The sequence below is a fragment of the Antedon mediterranea genome, chromosome 7, assembly GCF_964355755.1.
Source record: "Antedon mediterranea chromosome 7, ecAntMedi1.1, whole genome shotgun sequence".
NCBI classification, from domain to species: Eukaryota; Metazoa; Echinodermata; class Crinoidea; order Comatulida; family Antedonidae; genus Antedon; species Antedon mediterranea.
The window spans coordinates 26,404,689-26,425,741 of record NC_092676.1 but is presented as its reverse complement, the minus strand read 5'-3'; the positions used below and the strand labels follow the sequence as shown (position 1 = coordinate 26,425,741).

The 21,053-nt window shown below is 31.7% G+C and overlaps 1 protein-coding gene across 3 annotated transcripts; it reads right to left on the bottom strand.

The window, feature by feature from the left end:
• Window positions 1-130: 130 nt before the first annotated feature.
• LOC140054018 (TNF receptor-associated factor 6-like) lies at window positions 131-19,379 on the bottom strand. Of its 3 annotated transcripts, none has more exons than XM_072098812.1 (7): window positions 19,276-19,379; window positions 14,207-14,481; window positions 13,636-13,687; window positions 6,916-7,014; window positions 5,163-5,324; window positions 4,683-4,832; window positions 131-3,889 (listed from the first exon to the last, which is right to left on the bottom strand). In XM_072098812.1, the coding sequence occupies exons 2-7, from the start codon at window positions 14,461-14,463 to the stop codon at window positions 2,759-2,761; spliced, it is 1,851 nt and encodes a 616-aa protein (XP_071954913.1). In that variant the 5' UTR covers window positions 14,464-14,481; window positions 19,276-19,379; the 3' UTR covers window positions 131-2,758. The 3 variants fall into 3 exon arrangements, with proteins under 3 accessions (XP_071954913.1, XP_071954912.1, XP_071954914.1); XM_072098811.1 differs by lacking the exon at window positions 19,276-19,379 and adding an exon at window positions 18,364-18,707; XM_072098813.1 differs by lacking the exons at window positions 13,636-13,687; window positions 14,207-14,481; window positions 19,276-19,379 and adding an exon at window positions 8,619-10,985.
• Window positions 19,380-21,053: the final 1,674 nt, after the last annotated feature.

Genomic DNA, 21,053 nt, shown 5'->3' with positions numbered 1-21,053 from the left:
AGAAAACAAATGCTATTAGTAACCATGTAATGTCGGCAGATAGAACATTAAATACTAATGTGTATGAACAGTGAATGTAGAATACATTCAAAGTAGATGATAATAATAATAGATTTGTGTTTATATTTCTATAATGTAGGCGTTGATTGTACAAATTTCTATGGGGAAAAAAACTAAGAATTTAACAAAAAATATAAATAAATGCACAATAAAATAAAGCCCACTCAGTATGATAGTAAATAACTTAAGCAAGACAAAATATAGTAGTGATATGACATCATCATGTCCATATTTGGGCACATCACATTTTGTTGTCACATAAAGTTTGATAGTGTAGACAATAGTGCTTAAAACTATAACAAAAGAAATGTGCCTGCTGAAGTAGGTGATAAACTCATATTTGGAATGTAACGCTCTATACACTATTAAACTAGTTATGTGACAAAAAAATGTGATGTGCCCATATATGGACATTATGATGTCATATCACTACCATATTAGGGCATATTACTACCATATTTGGGCACATTATACTAGTTTAATAGTGAAGACGGTGCTTAAGAGGTTCCTGTTGTGACTGTTTACAAAACAAGGAAATTTATAATCCAAATTATAAATAAATGTAATTCAATATTTAGAGGAACACAACACAAACAAAAATGATTGAATATAATGATTAGAATTAGGTTTCTGCACTATACAGGTAACTATTTACTCACAAGAAAAACAACAATAGTTTTTCTTCATGCTAGTAAATTTATTGTAATAAGTTCAGATTGTGTTCGTCACTAGTTTGCACCTATACATAAATTAAGCACTCAAAAACTAGGTTTTATATTTATAATAATTGGTTTATCAACCTACATGACCATATTTGGTTTTAATATTAACTTAAATATATCACTTTTTATAAAATAATTGCTTAATTTATCCTGGAAGATATTTGTTATTACATTCTTCCAAAAACGGTAAGTGCTGTCAATAAATATATTTAGATGTTTAGATAAAAAGTATGAAGTTAATTTCATACTGAACAAAATTTACCGAATAAAGAGAATGCTTTCCCAACTGTACAATTTTCAAATCAGTTTAGGCAAAATTCACTCCATTTAAATTTGATAATGCTAACATTGCAACTAATAAAAATCATGTCGTGTTTAATGCATTAGTCCACTGAACTAAACAATTTTTTTCCCATAGGAAATAAGATGTTCATAAATACATAATTCAACGAATTACAGCTATTTATATGATTCATATTCTTAAAACAAAACACACTATATCATGTGTAATACTATACTATATATATCACAGTTGTGTAACCTTTCAAATAGGGAATTCCCCTTTTCATTCCAAACTCGCACAATGTGAAATTACCAAATGAATTACCAAATGAATTGCCAAAATGACCAGGTACTGCATTTATATTAAATTGAAAACATTTCTAAGTTATAACTTTAAATTTTGGTAAAAAAATGTCTTGATGAATAAAATCTAACCCTGAATATGCCAGGTTGCAGGTTTAATATAGTTATTGACTTCCGTTAAAAAAAACGGAATAAAAATGATGATTTAACTTATAAAAAGACAAAATAAACGGTTAAATTTAACAAAAAACCCATTGTTTGACAGACAATGGGTTTCCGTTATATTTTTTCTTTAAATTACATTTTTTTTATAAAGTAAATTGGTTTTTTTTTCTGATCCAATTTTTGGTCAAAATAAATAACTATTATGCAACATTGAAATGGCATATTGAAAAATGTTTTTTTCCAGATTATCTTTAATCAAAAAGTATGTATCTTGTAAGAATGTTTTAGGTTTTAAAATTTAATAAAGTACTTTTAACACGAAAACATTGGTTTTTAAGTTGTATTGTTAACTTTCATGGATATAAACCACTGTATTTGCGATTGCTAATTTTTTTTAATTAAAAAAATATTCATTATCAATCAATAACAAAACAAGATGAAACAAATTTGTTACCATACTTCTTATTTTTTATATACATTTTACATTGCTAAATACAGATATAGGTTTTTACAGGCTTAATGAATTTTTTAATCTTTTTTTTTGTTACAATTAAAGGCAGAAAATGTTTTATATTACTAGTAATTATGTTAATATTGACTGAACTCAGCTAGGAATTATTAGTAGATCTCTATATTGCATAATCATGTTTATAAAGCCAGTGTGCTCTTGTTTCTAACTACTGTACTTGCTTTAAGTGCAGTTAAAAATCAGGGACTTCAATCAATAACGTTCAGTAAAGTTAGTTTCCTTTAATCTTGGATATTGGTAGAGTTGCAATAATTTTATATTTTATCAAAAGACTACTGTCTAATAGTAATCACTATCTTTTTATCATTTATTTTAGTAAGACTATCAGATATAGGCGTGGGAAGGGAATTGTTTAGACCAAGTTTAGACAGCAAATCACTATTTGTAAAGTTTTGAAGAAATATCCAAAATATTGGACAATAATGTAAAATAATTTAAAACAAAAGAACATTTTAGCTTGGTAAAAAAACTTTGCTGAGGTGAAGTATAATAAGTGTCTGAAAACAATAGAAATAAAATAACGTCAGATACAAATTATCTTTAATCAGAACATCCCCTAGACTTATTATTTTAATAAAATATAATAAAACAAAATTAGGGCCTTCTTGTATAATGGGTTACAAAAAAAATTCTACATTTTTTCCTTTCATTTTTAAGGCGCAAAATATTTTAAAGTCTTAATTTTATTCAAAAACTACTACTTATCAGAGGTAGGACATACAATAACCTTGATTACGATTGCTCCATCTTTAACGTAAGTTCCGTTATCTATCGATGCTAACGGCGCAAACTCCATATACCCAAAACCCTTGTGATTGCGGTTGCTAGCAGGTTTGTCAAAAGCAGCCAAACCTGGCTTTGCGATCAACGTTTCACTGATGTGTTTGCGTTTTATATAGTCAATGTTTTGATCCTCAATAGATAATGTTATGTTACCCTCAAATGGCCATTCCAAATAATCGTCAAACTCGCCCTTCATAAAGTGAATAAACAGAGCGACGTAGCCTTTATTCGGATCTTTAAAATTTATATTTACCCGCACGCATAGTTTATAACCATGGAAACTTGTGTAAAATCCTTGGCTATGCCTTACGACAGAATCCGAACCTTTTAAGTTTGCTTCTTCGCAAAGACTACTAAATTGTTCTAATTTCCAATAAAATTTTCCCGCACAGTTTCGTGCTTCTATGTTCCTAAGTTGATCTCTCAACGAATCTATGGTTTCATCCTTCTCTGCTAGCTTTTGATCTCCACTTCGAACCTTAGTGTGCAGTTCAAATATTTTCTGTTCTTGCACGGCAGTTTTTTGCTCCTGATACTTTAATCGGTCTTTCAGTACGAGTACTTCTGGGGAATTACGTCCGTCTTGCTTTGATTGCCAATGTTCCGTCTTACCGCCTCTTGAAATCGGCCAGGCCTGATACCTACGGGGTTGCTGACTATATTCCGACTGTTGTACTTGCAGACTTTCCATACTGCTAGATATGGATGACACTCCAGATGTATGAGAATCTTCTGAAAGTCTTGGTCTTTGTAAATTGGAGGGATCGTGCACAAACGAAGGTCTGAGTACTGGAGATGACTCAGATGCCATAGGATCTTGCACATAATGGGGTCTTAACCCTGGTGGAAACATTTCACCAGTTACGTTCATATGGCCTCTATAATCTGGCGCAAAGTCTAGTGAAGGACCCTCTACCATTGATCTGTGTTGGTTTGTGATCAACTGTGACACTGAAAACTGAAATCGTATCAGACTATTTGTAAGGAGTGCCATGTGCTGATGAATGCACTTCTCTAAATGTTTTTCTAACAACTCCCTTTTCATCTGAAATAGATTAAAGAAGAAGAATAATCAAATATACGCCTTTGGCGCAATGTCAAACACATTGCAAAGGTTTTATAAACGTCTCTGTTAATATCCTTATTATTATTGTTATAACATTTTTTCACTCCTTGTTTTTTTTTCCTTCTTTTATAATCAATCTTCTGTAATATTGTTTTCCAGCACTTTAATCCGTTTATTACTTTATTACATTGAGATTTTTTTCTTATATTTTAAACAATGTATTTTATCTGCATTTTTATGTGAATTTTTAACTTTGAACAAACAAAAATAATTTCAAATCATGTACTACATTTTACTGTGTTTGACCATGAATAAATGAAATTGAAAATATATCAGATTAATATTGATTGATTCAAGATTTTGAAACAGAGGTGGTAAGGCCTAAAAAGTGCTGAACTTAATCTGTCGCTTGCACTATTATTTTTGCTTGCTCCCTCCCTTTAGATCAGCCTATAAGAGACCTAAGATATCCAAATCAAATCGGAAACAAATTTGTTTTTTTTGAGACGACAGCAGTGTGTCTGCTTCTGTATACGGTAGATTGTCTTACATGGTGGCAATCACATGGTGCCATACACCATTCGAAACCCTTTGTGGCAGAAATTGTGGTATTATAGTATGTACAGATTAAAGCCTTGTCTACACTATCAAACTTTATGTGACAAAAAAATGTGATGTGCCCCATATATGGACATGATGTCATATCACTACCATATTTGGGCATACCACCACCATATTTGGACATATCACTACCATATTTGGGTACACTGACCTTTTCTTTGCAGCCCACTGTTGTAAATGCGCATGGTACCTCTACCTTAGAGCACTGCATGTCAATGTGTGACTGTAACATCTCCTGTATAATCATCTCTTCACAATGAGGACATTTTACACTCACTTTTGGGCATCCTTTATGATGATGCTGGGAGAAAAAAAAATTAATTCAATTAAAGTCTTATGTTTGAGTATGAGTTATTTGACATAAAAAAAAGAATTTTCCCATTTTATGTTGGGGTTAATTTTTCATATAAAACAGAGAAGAGCCCCCCTTCCCCAAACTCCATTGCTGCAACCTTATTCAGGGGGAACCCTATCATGAAACGAATGAGGGGAAATATAAAACAATAGGAAAAAGGAGACAACTATGTGATTGCAAGAAGATACATTATTGGGTCCCGAAGGCCGTGTCCTCTTATTACAGTATATGCATTTCTACTATGAAACATTTCCAAACAATACACAATATTCTTACCTGCATTCTGTCTAGTTGAACCATACATTGGCAAAACTGACATGGCACCTGCCGTTTCTCACAAGATACTGCAAGATGATTTTCTATTTCTGCTAAATTACATAAACATCCACACATATTTGGACAAGGAATGGGTAAGAACTGGCATTTGGCTTGGTGAACCTAAAATAAATGAAATAAAATAACTTGGTTAAAAGATTCAAGATTCAAGAAATTGTATTGGTTTACTTTTAAAATTGAAATTTATTTTGCTTGGCATAATTAAGACAATAAAACAACAAAGAAAATTACATCAAATTGCAAAAGGCAATGTTAAATAATGTAACACGAAAGAAGAAATTAACTCTAAATTGTGAAAACGGAAAAAAAAAGTCCAGACCAAACTTAAATGACATGTACCTGCAAATAGAAAGCTGGGTATAATTGTTAAAGTCTGATTGAACATTATTTTATTAGTAACCCGATCTTTTAAAATTGAATTTGTCATCATATGACAAAAATATTGTATTAAATTCATACTGTATTAAATTACAAAAAAAGGGGACTAGAAAGTTACTTTTTTATCCACTATCTTTACTAGTTGTAAACAAAAAATAAACAACCTTGCTAGTAAGTAATCACATTTTTGAGAAAATTTCATAATTCTACAAAAAGTGGTATTAACAGAAATTGGCAAATCAATGGTCAAGAATAAAATTTCGAGCCTGAAGAATGCTCCATTACTTCAAGTGCATTTAGGATGTCATAACTTTTAATATTTTCAAACTCTATAGTTTCATAGGTGTATTTAACAAGGCACCAGGAAATAAAATAATAAATAATATGTTGATGGTGAGCTTCATGTTTAAACGCTGGGTTGAAGCCAAATGAAATAAATTTCCATTGTTACCAAAACAAATAAACTTTGCTGTTACACAGGATCATGGTATCGCTTGGATCATGATATCGCTATATAATTCGATAACAAGAAAGTTTAGGACTTTTATAGACCTTAAGTAGATATAGGATATTGTGCTTTGTAAAATTATTGTAAAGCTTGATTTTATTTATTTTTTGGCTCAATAGTCTGTTTGTTGTTGTAGTCTGTAGATATTTAATTTGTTTATTTATTCGACTAGCATAGCAACAATAACATACTATACATACAACATATAAAATGAGAAAATCAAGAGCAGGGGTAGATTCAACGCTATAACCTAAATGTGTCAGCTACCACTTGTAGAATAATATACATACAAAATAACTGTAGTTTCATTTTATATCACATATTTATTAACATGATGCAATTTTGCTATTACATCTAAAGCTCTGTGTACACTATCAAACTTTATGTGACAAAAAAATGTGATGTGCCCAAATATGGTAGTGGTATGACATCATCATTATGTCCATATTTAGGCACATCAAATTTTTGTTGTCACATAAAGTTTAATAGTGTATAGAGCACTACATTCCAAATATGAGTTTATCACCTACTTTAGCAGGCACATTTCTTGTGTTATAATAGTTTTAAGCACTATTGTCTGCACAGCTATCAAACTTCATGTGACAACAAAATGTGATGTGCCTAAATATGGACATGATGATGTCATATCACTACTATATTTTGTCATATCACTACTATATTTGGGTACATCACACTTAATTTGTCAAACTAGTTAAAGTTTTAAAAAGTACACTGGTATTAAAAACATATTAGCTAGTGACTTTTTTTGATGTAGACATTGTACAACTTTAATAAACATATTATTACCTCGATGTGTCTCAACTCAAGAATTTCCTGACAACCTGGATGCGGACAATGTGCTTTAAGGTCCATGATCTCACGCTTAACACAAACATCCAAAAACATCTAAAAATTAAAATGTTGGTATAATTAGCGTACCTATATAAACCAATTCCTTCTTCTAACAAATCATCGTATACAGTATGTGTGGCTCACTACCTTGATAAAGTGCCATGATAACGCATGCCACGTTGGGTAAGTTCAACGCAATTTTGTCCTTCACTATAAACGAAAATCTGGTTTCAAATAAACCAATTCCGTTAAATGTTGACGGTAAATATAATCTATGATTATACAGATACACATTGTAAAAAGAAGTATAAAAAATAACCAGAGACTATATTATTAAAAAATGCCATGGGGCTAGTAAATATTATTTGTTTAAATAGGAACATTTTGCACAAATATGTTCATAATAGCCTTTGGGTATGAGTGACATTTTCCAAATTAAGGGGTTAGGTTATAATTGGATTGCATTAACAAAATAATTTACCAGTCTTGTGACTGAATTTAGCCTAAATTAGGAGGTGGGATTACATTCGAGGATGGGAATATACATATACTGTAATTCATTTTTAATTAACAGCAAGAATAACTATGTGTGCAGATTTTATATATATTTATAGTAAAATAATAAAAACTGGTGTATGCCACATGTGTATAGAACTGGCCAATCAAAAGATTTCGAGCACTACAACCAGGATTATGAAATACAATCCATTGGTTACACGATTTTGTTTTTCGAAATGTTTGTTTCCGTGGTATTCACGTTTCACAATTTTTAGACATGGTTTTTAAAGAGATTAGATTACTTAGTTATCATAAGACTATCTGTACAAGAGCGATTGCTAAATAAAGGGATCCTGTGATTGTGTACATAACTTTATGGTATTACAAATACTGGTATATACATAAATTTATCTCTATTAAAATGTGAAACAAAAGTTTATGGAAAATGGAAGGAAATGGTGAAGGGATAGTACTGTATTAAGCTCGGTCTACACTAGTACTGTATCTAACAAAAAAAGTGTGATGTGCCCAAATATGGTAGTGATATGCTCAAATATGGTAGTGATATGACATTATCATTTCCATGGGCACATCACATTTTTTTTCACAGAAAGTTTGATAGTGTAGACAGAGCTTAAGGAAAGGGAATTAAACGGGTTGAGGATAAAATAAGGAGGAATCAAATGTTTCTGTTATATTTATTTAAAACAATATGTATACAATCCTGCCCACCTATTCTGTTGTTTGTTTTGTAGTAATATATTCTAACAGGTAAACTATGCATGTACAGTACTGGTCTACTGTAAGTAAACATTGGTGATATGTACAAGCAGCAAGGTACAGTATGGGTCCTACTGCACATGCAGCACACTCCACACAATAGTACCACTAGACGTTTTATGTCATTAGACCCCTAAATAATCAACCTCAATTACTTCTAAATATAACTCAACCCAAGGGCCTGTTTGCACATAAAAATGTTACACATGTAATAGTCGCATGTGGCTATCCCTGGGTATAACATTTTAAATAAAAACAGCTTACAGTGTACAAGGTATAGCCATAGCCAATATAGTATTAAGAATAACTTCTATGCATAGGTGTTAGATTATAAATTTAATAGCCTTGTTAATTACTTGTATTAATTACTAAAGTCTTACCTGCTTTTGTAAAAAATAAAAATAGTTTGCGGAACACACCTAAGGTGTTTACAACAGATGTTTATCAGGTAGTTGCTAATCATGAATTGAATAAAAATACCAGAAAAAATACATATTTATTTGAACTGAACCAGAAGTAAGTACAAGCCAAAAAGGGGAATCCCCTAAATTGATGCTAACCTGGTTCATACTTCAACCAAACACATGTAAAGTAAAGCAAGGTAACAATGGTGTCATCCAGGGTCAACTAAACAAATACACAAGAATGTATCGCACAGATTTTAATTTACTTTTTATGGGGGGAAAATCCATCTGTTTATTTTCCAGGCCAATAGTTGTGGAATTAAAATCAACAAAAGGAAATAGTATGCAATATTGATATTTTGATTAAATGTTTCCTAGAATAAACAAAAAAAACCCCCAACAATTTAGTAGTTAAAGTTTATTTTAAGTCATTTCACCTATATTCAAACACAGCACCAAACCAAGTATAGTAACCACTACTATAGATACCTGATATACCATGTTGCTTCCCCACCCCCACCACATTTATCCTTAATTCTTTGACACCCAACCATGCTTATATATCTCCCTCGCATATCTCTCTACATTCTTGCAGTGTTTTGGTTCAAGTTTGAGGGTTCAAAATTCAAGATTCAACAAATTTTATTGGCCCATTTTAAAATGGAAATTCATTTTGCTTGGCACAATTAAGACAATAAAACAACAAATAAAAACACATAAAAATGCAAAAGGCAATGTTAAAAATATTATTTATAGGCCTGTGCTAAAATACTGATTAAAAACTATTAAAAATGCAGATTTCAAAGGCAATGAAAAATACTGTTAGAACGATTGACTTAATAAGGGTGTCCCTTGGGATGGGTACTGTATACAGTACTCTAATGACATTCTGCACAGAAAGAAGATGATGTCACTAAAATAAACTAATCTTTAAAGTATTTTTGACAAAGGTAGTTTGTAATCATTATCGCACGTGAAACTCTTCAATTTATTGAAATGAAACATTGGCCTGTAACCTGTACCACGCGACAGGATACTTACACCACAGGATATGGCAACCAGTAACCAGTTTAATCCTTGCAAAATTAATTAATAAATAAAAGATAAAAAAGGGAAATTCCCCTTTCATTGTTACATTGCAATTCACAGCACAGTTGACCTTACAAACTGTCACTTCAAAGGTTTTCCTTTTAATTGAATCATTTCAAGACTGCTCTAGATAAAAGAATTCTCACTTATAACATTTCCTAATCAAAATTCCTCTAGTTTTCCCCTTGACAAGTTGAAGTTATCTCTAATAGTAATATTATTTATATTTCCACATGACAGCTGTACGGTATTTGTGTTGATTCATACAGAATTTAAGTATGGTATTTATTGATGTGTTGAAGTCTCATAGAAATTATGATGATATATGTAAACTTCCCAAACACTGCACGTCGTCGGTAAAATAATATTATTATTATTAGATGGGTAAAATAAACAGAATGTAAGCAAATGTATTTAGCTGGTAACATACTTAATAAGTAAAATAATTAACCAGACTCCAATATCACCACCAGACTCCAACATCACCACCAGACTCCAACATCATCATCAGACTCCAACATCACCACCAGACTCCAACATCACCACCAGACTCCAACATCACCACCAGACTCCAACATCACCACCAGACTCCAACATCATCACCAGACTCCAACATCACCACCAGACTCCAACATCACCACCAGACTCCAACATCACCACCAGACTCCAACATCACCATCAGACTCCAACATCACCACCAGACTCTAACCTCACCACCAGACTCTAACCTCACCACCAGACTCTAACCTCACCACCAGACTCTAACCTCACCACCAGACTCTAACCTCACCACCAGACTCTAACCTCACCACCAGACTCCAACATCACCACAAGACTCCAACATCACCACCAGACTCCAACATCACCACCAGACTCCAACATCACCACCAGACTCCAAAATCACCACTAGACTCCAAAATAAACCACCTTGCCTTGCCTAATTCAAGTGTATTACTACCTTCATTAGTGGTTTGACCCCAACCAAATGACCCCCCACCAAATACATCCTTATTTACAGTTCCTGTTAAAGTAGGAAGTAAAACCATAAATAACACAACAAATAATACCACCAACACCAGAACTAAACCTATATATGACTAATATACAAAGGTTCAATACCTTTATTTACAAATTTGGGTTTTCCCCTAAAGTACCCCCTACTGACATTAAGATTTGTTTAAATTTTGGTCACAATATTATTTCCTATTCTCAATGTAAAATACATTAACTATATGACTTTTCGATTAACTAATTCTTCCCACATTCTGGGCAAATAATTTGTATAAATTGTGGTCATAATATTATTTCCTATTCTCAATGTAAAATTCATTAACTTTATGACTTTTCTATTATTAACCAATTTTCCCCTAAATAATCCCACATTCTGGGCAAATAATTTGTTGAAAGTTTGGTCACAATATTATTTCCTATTCTCAATGAAAAATACTATATGACTTTTCAATTAACTATTTTTCCCTAAATAATCCCACATTCTGGGCAAATAATTTGTTGAAAGTTTTGTCAAAATATTATTTCCTATTCTCAAAGTAAAATAAATTTATCACTTTTCAATTAATATTATTAACCAATTTTCCCTAAATAATTCCACATTCTGGGCAAATAATTTGTTTAAATTTGGTAACAATTAATCAAACGCTTATTCGTATCAAGGAGGTATTAAATAAGACCTATGGTATATGTTTGTATTAAATTTTAATTACAAATATATAGTGAAACACAATTGCTTATTACAGGTACAGTAATTTATGTAACATTACATTTTTACACTGAAAGGTAAAGATAAAGGGATTTTCCCAAACATACACCAACTATAAGATCAATGTGTCTGTATCTAATCTCATAATGTGCGAGAAAATGAAAATGCCGTGGAATTATTCACTTAAATGCCAACAACAGTACATTTCGTTTTTACAATGCGATATCTACATTCTCATTCTTGAGCAATAAAATATGATAAGTATGTAGTTTAATTATTGGATTACATAATTAAACTGAATATTTTAATATCTGGAAATGGAAACCACTTGAAGAGAAAAAGGCGAAGGGGAAGAAAAAGGTGGTGCCATAATTACAGTACTATTTAAAAAGTGAACGAATAGATGGCTAAGACAGTGGAACCGTATACCCTGCCAACTTAATATCAGCAAGGGTTTGAGCCTCACTCGCTCCATGGTTCTGGTGGTATAACGAGTCTTCTCGGATAAGGACTATAAACCGTAGTGTACACATCTGGCTAATGCGCACTTTAAAGAACCTAGTACATCTTTCGGATGAGTAGGAGGTTACCCCGGTGTAGTATACAAACAGCCACTGTCAGACACAGACACTTATCATAACTGATCAATCCCCTTGATTGTCAGCATACACTGTTTAGGGTCACCCTCTATAAATAAGGTGAACTAAAAAAATACTATAAATAATTACACGATCATTAATATAATATTAATACTTTTGTTATTGCAGTAAGTAAGTAAAAACAATCTATTGAATCTTGTTGTATCTTTACAATGGTTGAGTTTGTCAATTAGTGCTACAGTAATAAAAAAAAATAATATTTCATTTTTTTAATTATTGATATAATTATCAATATAATAATTAATAATTACCAAAAAGTGAAATGCATATAAAAATAGAAAATTTGTGTTTATATTGTGTCAAAATTTGGTATAATAATTGATTAATTATATTTTATTATCATAATTAATTAAAATAATTATCAATATTATAATTATTAATCAAAATAATTATCCATATAATTATCATTAAACAAAAATGTAAGGAATTTATATAATATAAAATAGAAAACATTATTATTAGTCTTTTGAGGGATTTCCCCTAATCCTACATAGATTAGTCTACTTCAATAAATCAACAGCTTATACTAAAAATATTTATTTATTTGAAAATTTATAAATGAATAGCTTTAGGTAGGATTGAACTTTAACAGGTGAGGTAAAGTTGATGTCATGAGAAAATAAATCCTGTAAGATTTTAACCCAGTATTGATATTACAAAGTCTTAGCACTACTCTATAGAAGAAAACTAGATATTGAGTTACAATGAAAAAACGTATATCTGCAGACATTAAAAATAAGTCACTTATTGTTCAATGTTGAATGGAAAAAAAAACGGAAAAACCGATTACAATTATGAATGCTACAATTCACAATGATGTGGGAAAGTATGTTTATAATCTTGAATTCCAATAAAAATGTACAAAGCATAAAACCTGTAGGGCTATATGTCATTCTATATCTAGTTGACCTAGATATTCTTATTGTTAAAGGGTTACTTATTGTTGCTACCATTAAACAAAGCTTGTGTAAATTATTGGAAAAAGATAATAAAATGGCACTTACAAAGTACCTAGAAAACTTCTCAATTACTTTCTTGTTAATGTTTGTTTTAAACCTAATCTTTTATTGCATGTTGGTTCTATATTTGATGGATAGTGGTCATATAATTTTGTGGGTTACTTTAATTTCAACAAATAATTGAAAATTAATGTTTGGAAGAAGAAATCACATATATTTTCCCCCTGAAATTTTTTTGTTTGTTATTGAATATGCCATTTTAATATCACATAATAGGTATTCACTTAACTGACCAAAAATTTTAATGAAAACAAAAAAAATCGCTTACCTGAAAAAAACTTTATGTAAAGCTTTAAAGTTTTTAGTTGTATTTAACCGTTTATTTTGTCTTTTTATAAGCGAAAACATAATTTGTTTGTTTTTTTTGGTACAAAAGTGATTATTTTTATTAAAAACTATGAAATGGCCTATTCAAAGTCTATTTTTATTAATCTTATTTTTTCATTTTTTGGGGGGACAATACATATTTACATTTTACTAAAAACATAGTTTCATTTTAAGTTAATTACCTGACTCTCTGTGAGTGATGTGTTATCAATTGGGCATCGTTCACCTGTATCCCTACAAAATAAAATCAACAATTTAATTTCAAAATTCAACATAATTATCGAGGGTTGGATACAATATTAGCTATGACTTTTTGAAGTTAGTTTTTGCAACCACTTATGAATTACATCATCTGCCCAAGTTCTGTAAAAATCAATTTCAAATTGTTCCAACGACAATACACCCAGAATGTCTAGACAAAGTTGGTCAACGACTTAACCAAAAAACCCAAACCAAAACCTATGTATGCAAATAGTGCATTCACATGACATCATAAGTGTCGTAAGTCCAGTGGTGTAACACAGAGGCCTGGTTTAGGAACCCTAAGTGGCTCTCCAATGCTGGAGGCCTTGGGCGTATTTAGCCCTTTTTTCCATATTCTAATGCCTGGTTTTTCCTCTGGGCACTGATCAGGTGCCTCTGCAAGCGTAGGGCCCCTAGGCTTAGCCAGTGAGCGCTCATAGCCAACACATGCAGTCTTAAGTCATTGCAACATGATGTCATGTCATTGCAAAATAAAAAACTTCCTATTACCTTAACCATTTTCTAATACATGAGCTACAAAATCGATGTCCACACTCTGTTTGTAAAGGTTCGCGCAGACACATCAGGCATATCGGGCACTCGTACTTCTGATTTAGGATCGGCTCAAACTTGAGATCATACCCTTCAATATTATCGATGGATGCACCAGAATGAGGTGGTCCTGGTCCGCTCGGTGCTCGTAGCGGCCGGTGACCGGGTCGGACTGGCTCACTAAGGAGCTTTTCTTTATCAGATTTTTTACTCATACCGGCAAACAATCACCTCTGTAAAATGAGTAAAATTAAAAACTATGAACAAAAAACATTCCAAAAAAAGAAATTTATACCACAAATCATAAAATCACTGGTAAATTTAGATAACAAGATAATAAACCAAAATTATAATTAGGTGAAGGTTAATACAATATAAAATAACCGGATTTTAAATAATAACTTCTATTGGGCATCATTTCAAGCATGGATGAGAAAAAAACAAATGTTCAAAAATATTTTTTAGGTGGAGTTTGGAAAAGCATTTTGAAAACTCGGGTTCAATACATCAAAATCATGATTAGTATTATATTTTGAACAATGTAACACCCACTTAAAAATTATTTAAAAAAACATCATTACAGTATTTAATTATAACTGACAGGCTCAATGAATCCAAGTAAGCTAGGCAGGACAACTGTAGCAGTGGCATAACCCCCTGGTTTAGCACTCCTAAGGGGCCTTCCAACACTAGGTAATTGTAATGGGGTCTCATGCTCTGTGGCTGCTGGGTTTAGCCATCCAGCACTGTACTGTAGAAGTTATTGTATATTAGGTACTTTAAATTTAATATAAATCATGAGGGTGATCCTTTGAAACTTATCATGAGGGCCCCTTGATTGTCAGCATACGCCCTCTATAAATAAGCTTGAATATATAAATACAAATTTGGATTTAAGCCAAAAAATGTACAGTATTACACTCCACAGAGTAATATTCGTAACTGACTGACGACACTGTCTGATAAATAAAAATACTATCACAAACATTTATACCAAGTAATTTAAGTTATTAAATATTTCTTTTTGGGAAAAAATAGTGCATAAACCATTTTTATATAAATTGTGTCTAAAATAACTAAATATTGTTAAATCTGTCGCGCTCTATAAATTGTTTTTAGATCAAAATAAATTAAAAACTAAAAGGGAAGGATTATTATACTGCATACTATACTAAATTCAATTTTAAAACCAAAACTTTTACCACCTTTTACCACAGTCAATCTATTAATATTATTAAAATAAATTACCAAATGTATTGTGTGGATTTTATTAATCACACTTGCCAAATATGCTAACATTGTTTATTGTTATGAGTCAGGGTGGTAAAACTATCGGAATTTTTCATACAAAAGATATATTTTCCTATTCCCAAAGTGCTTTCAATGCATCCGTACATCAGATTAGTAAGTGTATACAGATATTAAGCAAGTCATTTTTTGTTCTTTATGTCAGACGTCTTTCTCTGTACAGTACCTCTTGTATTAATACAATACAACGCACCAGGATGCTGAATTGCCAAGAATGTTTGGTTACTTAGAAATAAACTGATAAAAATAAATATGATAAAATGATTATCAACAGCATTATTAAGCATATACTCAAAAACACTGTTGTATCCTGGTATACAGGTTCACCAACTCAGTTCATACATATTTTATACCGCACTGTAGTCAATTTTTTTCCAATACTTCCAACTCAGTCCCTGAGTATAGTTGAATGAATAATATTTTTCATTTTATTATTTATTCATTCTCTGGATATTTTTGTTTTGTAAAGGAATTTATCATTTGTTGTGGAATTCTGTCGCCATGTACAACAAGAAATAAACAAATTCAATAAGGTTGTGAAATGGATTGAAGGACAAAGGACAAAACAGTTTTTTGGTAGACATGAAATAAATGGCATAAATTAGTGATTTTAATTGTATTGTTAGAGTAGCAAAAAAATAAAAACAAAACATGATTGGAAAAATAATGTTGTTTTTTTGTGCAACTAAATATTTTTATTTAGTCTTTCTATCAGGTTTGATAAATTAAAATAAATGAGTCAGCTGGTGTCCTGAATGGAAATCGTGATGCTTTTATTATTGCAACCAGGAATTGCAAAAATATCAATATAATCTAAAATAATCTTTTTTCCTTAAAAAACCCCTTAATTTAATCCACACAAATTCCACTGCTTAACAAACATCCTGCAATTGGCCAATCAATTCACATCCTTGATTGCCATGTGATTTCAACAAATATCTCCAAATACTAATATTTAAAAAAAAAACACAAAAAAATTCAGTCTGCCAAAAAATGTTAATATTAATAGAAATAAATGTGTTTTATGTGAAGAGAGGCACTATATGTCAAAAGATAATTCTTGGTCCTCTCTCCATGAAAGTTGTCACATAATACTTTATATTTCATTTTTTTTATATATAAACAAATCAGGCAATGAACATTTAATTCTAAACCGCCCGGTGATATACTGAAATTTAATTAATTAATTTGAAACGCTAAAGAAGAGGAAATCTGTGAGAATGCGAAAAAGTCGCCCAACCGAGACTCGAACTCGGCCCGCCTGCTTGATATGCAGATGTTCTAACCATTAGACCACTGGGGCTTTCATAGTATTGTTCAAACTCGATTGGATAGCGACTCTTTAACATTCTCGGCGTGGTACGGCGGAACAGCACTAGTCCTCAGTTGTACGCACGCGCACCAGAGATCAAATTGATACGCCCTCATCTTTCAGTATTTTTATTATTTTTATTTTTTTATTATTTTTTATTTATATATATATATATATATAAACACAAGAGGCAAAGAACATTAATTCTAAACCGCCCGGTGATATACTGAAATTTAATTAATTAATTTGAAACGATAAAGATGAGGAAATCTGTGAGAATGAGAAAAAGTCGCCCAAACCGAGACTCGAACTCGGACCGCCTGCTTGATATGCAGATGTCCTAACCATTAGACCACTGGGGTGGTACGGCGGAACAGCACTAGTCCTCAGTTGTACGCACGTGCAACAGAGATCAAATTGATACGCCCTCATCTTTCAGTATTTTTATTCACGAGGCGGGATCTCCGAAGAGATACTTTTATATATATAAACACAAGAGGCAAAGAACATTAATTCTAAACCGCCCGGTGATATACTGAAATTTAATTAATTAATTTGAAACGATAAAGATGAGGAAATCTGTGAGAATGAGAAAAAGTCGCCCAAACCGAGACTCGAACTCGGACCGCCTGCATATACATACATATATATATGTATATGTTCATATGGACACTTTGTCTGAAATCAAGTTGAATTGAATTGACTTAAGTACAGTATTAATACCAGAGCAGTTCCATGAATGTTTAAATTAGATAGCTCTAACAATAACACATTTTTTTAATTGATTTAGTTCTGAGTATTCCATAGAATTGTATATATAAGTGTTTATAAATACATTGTGGTATTTTGGAATAAACCTTATTTTTAAAAAACAGCAATTGTTTTAACATTATTTCCTTGCACAATATAAATAAAACTTAAAAAGTCAAAATTCCTTTTGATAATCATATGATGCAGAAAATAATATTACAATATGCTTATATCTTCTACACTTACAAACAAGGTATCTAAAAATAAATCTATTTCTTTGCTATGCTAAAAATAATACTTAAAAAAACCCATCAAACCTAACTGTGTGCACACTGTATATATATTGTAAATATACATTATTCAGAATTTAATTGTAAAATTATTACAGAGACAAAAATCAGACATTGTTGTAAACTGTGTGAATATTTAATTTTTTTAAAGTAAAGAACTAAAGTGTGAACATATGGCTAATAGGGCTACATTAAATGCCTGTCCCCACTGCACACATGACAAGATAGCAATAAAGTACAGCCTGTACAAAACAAGTATGTGTGCTAACCAGTATAAAAAACTACACTACACTTAGCGTAATGGACAAGAAAAAGATTTAAGATAAGCAAGAGGCACTAAGTAAGAAAGATAGTTCAATATACTTTAGGTGGGTACGGTGGATTAAGTTATACTGTGTGTGACTAATCTAAGGATAGTAGTAAAACAAAACAAACTCTGACCTATTTTTACTTACATGTGTCCATTAAAAGCATGAGTCTCAACACATTCTTCTCGGGTAAAAAAGGGGGAAAAATCCCAACTTATTACTCCAAAGAAATTCTCCCAAGTGTCATCTAAGAATTATGAGTAAGCAAGCTTTTATGCTATTTATACAGAAATGCAACTGCCTACAGTGCATCACAAGCGGTGAAAACCATTAAGGCGTGACCTTCCTACAGTCATGATAGTAGCTTGGCTAGATTGTGTTGGGAATTCCCCTTTACATCCCAGATTATGAGTTCATGTATTATTTGCCAAGCTGCCATGAAGAAAAGTACTACAGTTTTTTAGATGACTGATTGTATATATCAACTAATCAAGTGCGTTGAGATTGAAAATAATCACCATTTATTTTGTCCTACCAAGATTAATTTTTACAAAGTAGGACAACAAAAATAAAACAAAATATAAAAAAAAGAATGTGTAAAAACGTGATTATATAATATATGAAAATATTAATTATTATTCTGGAAAAAAACAAAGTATTTATAACAGTTTATTTGCTCAGCGTTCATGCTCTATTTTTTAAGATCGACATATTAATATGGCAGGAGGAAGGGTCCCGTTTTAGGTTATTTTCTTGTGATTAAATCTTGGTTTTCCCTAGTTTTTCTTTGAAAAACATTTTTTTCTTTCAAAACCACGTTTTCACATAAATTACTGATAACACACAAAAGAAAACAATAATAGTTTCCTTTATATTATTTAATTACGTAAATTAGTAAGGCTAGGCCGCGACCGGAACATACAAACCGTAATATAGTACGATAGTCGCCAATTAGCCTCCCAACAAAGACTCGACATCAAAACACACGCGACTAAACATATAGCTTAGCTTCTAAATAACCTTGAATTTCCGTATAAAAAATAATTAGTCTGTACTTACGCAAAATTCCTGGCAAATTAGGAAATATACACTAATCATATTTCTTTAAAAAATTGGCAATCGTCTGATCGGATCATCATCAGTATGCGTAGCTAGGCCTCCTTCCTAGCGATAACTTCGATTTGGCAAAATTATTTTGCAATTAATTTCCTTAAAACAACACGGAGGGGTGCGCCCCCAGGGTCTGCTTTTTTTCTCCGACTAAAATGTGAGAAAAAACTAGTGCATTGGTCCTCTGTCTTCAATTTACGGTCCAAAATATATAATCTTGTGTTTCTCCCCACATTAACTTTTTTATATTTCAATGCTAATATACTCTAAGATAAATGGCAAAATTAAAACAAATTACAAAAATGCTACATTTAGGCCTATAAATTATAAGAAAATAAAAAATATCACTTTCTGTTTCAAAGAAAGGTTTTAATTGAACTGGTAACAGTCATTGTAATCAATGATAATAAAATTAGTGAATCTATATCTCTTCCCCAAAACTGCAAATTGTCTTAAGACTCTGTTGAAATTTCGGGTTGTTTCCCAGAACACCACTGGCACTTACATTTTGCGTTGGATTATAAAAGGACCAACTGCGTGAAATGTTACTATTAAATGATAATTTGGATTAAAGATTTGAGCTGTTCTACTTTCAAAGGTGATTAACATCATGCCTCAGACGACATGATGGGATTATACATAGAGATATATTAAAACAGGGAGGTATTTATACCTCCCTCATCAAAATATTTCTATGGATTTATATAATCCTTGATTTCCCCCCAAACCATGTTTGTGGCTTAGTTACTGACATACGTAGCCATTACCCTGTTAATAATAAATTATAAAACAGTTTGTGTTAATTTCATGTATTATTATAAAAACCTCTCGATTGCACGGGATTCAGCAATCTCTGGTTAAGTTTAAACAATTGAGAAACACGTGCTGATAATCCCTCTTCAAATTTGGCGCTCTTTTCTGGACTGGCCTATAGTGGCCTAACTAAAACATTGTTTTTATTGCCGTGGTTTGGTTTAAAAAAATGTTGGCACGTGAGTGAAAAGAATCGACTTTTAATGTGCTATCTTTTGCGTCAAGAAACCCACGCAGTAGCCAGATGTTTTGCTAACAAATATTCTATTTTAACGTCAGTACATACGCGCAAATAGGCCTATGGGTACACCCACGTCATACTTTACGTACGTCGTGTCCTATCATCAGTTAAACATCTGGCTAAAATTAGATTTGTTGCCACGTTACAACTACAACTCGTATAGAATTGTTGACAATTCGAATCCATAATTAATTGGATATGTAATTAAAACTCTTAACATACGTCTCTCCTTATTGAAATTCTTTAGAGAATGCAGTACTTATCAATAATTGATCGATTAACCAATACGGATAAATATAGGCCTAGCATATAGCAATAAAGTATGCGAAAATTAAATGAGGGCGCTAACACAGTTTAATGTATTTTATATTAATTCTGATGGTAATATTTTAATAATATAATCATTAATTATACCATCAGGAATTCTCGAATAGTGGGGCTTTCGTTTGGCGCAAGCTATTAAATTAACATGATGATATCAAAATACTGTGCGCGGTGCATGCACGCATAGCTGCAGCAGCAGTATACTCTTCCTATTGCGTACCAAGCGCTACTCTACGCGTTTTTACGCGATGAGTGTACGCATTTCCTTTTTACGCGATGGATAGTTGTTATTAAACCAAAGAAGATAATAATATAATTATATTCTTTGATTAAACCCAGTGACATGACA

Bases quoted from the DNA above. Each gene is read 5' to 3' on its own strand.
- LOC140054018 (XM_072098812.1), bottom strand. From the start codon at position 14,463: ATGAGTAAAAAATCTGATAAAGAAAAGCTCCTTAGTGAGCCAGTCCGA. The intron at 7,015-13,635 runs GTAATTAACTTA...TTTAATTTTTAG, and splicing joins CATCACTCACAGAGAGTCAG to ATGTTTTTGGATGTTTGTGT. The intron at 5,325-6,915 runs GTAATAATATGT...CATTTATTTTAG, and splicing joins TTGAGTTGAGACACATCGAG to GTTCACCAAGCCAAATGCCA.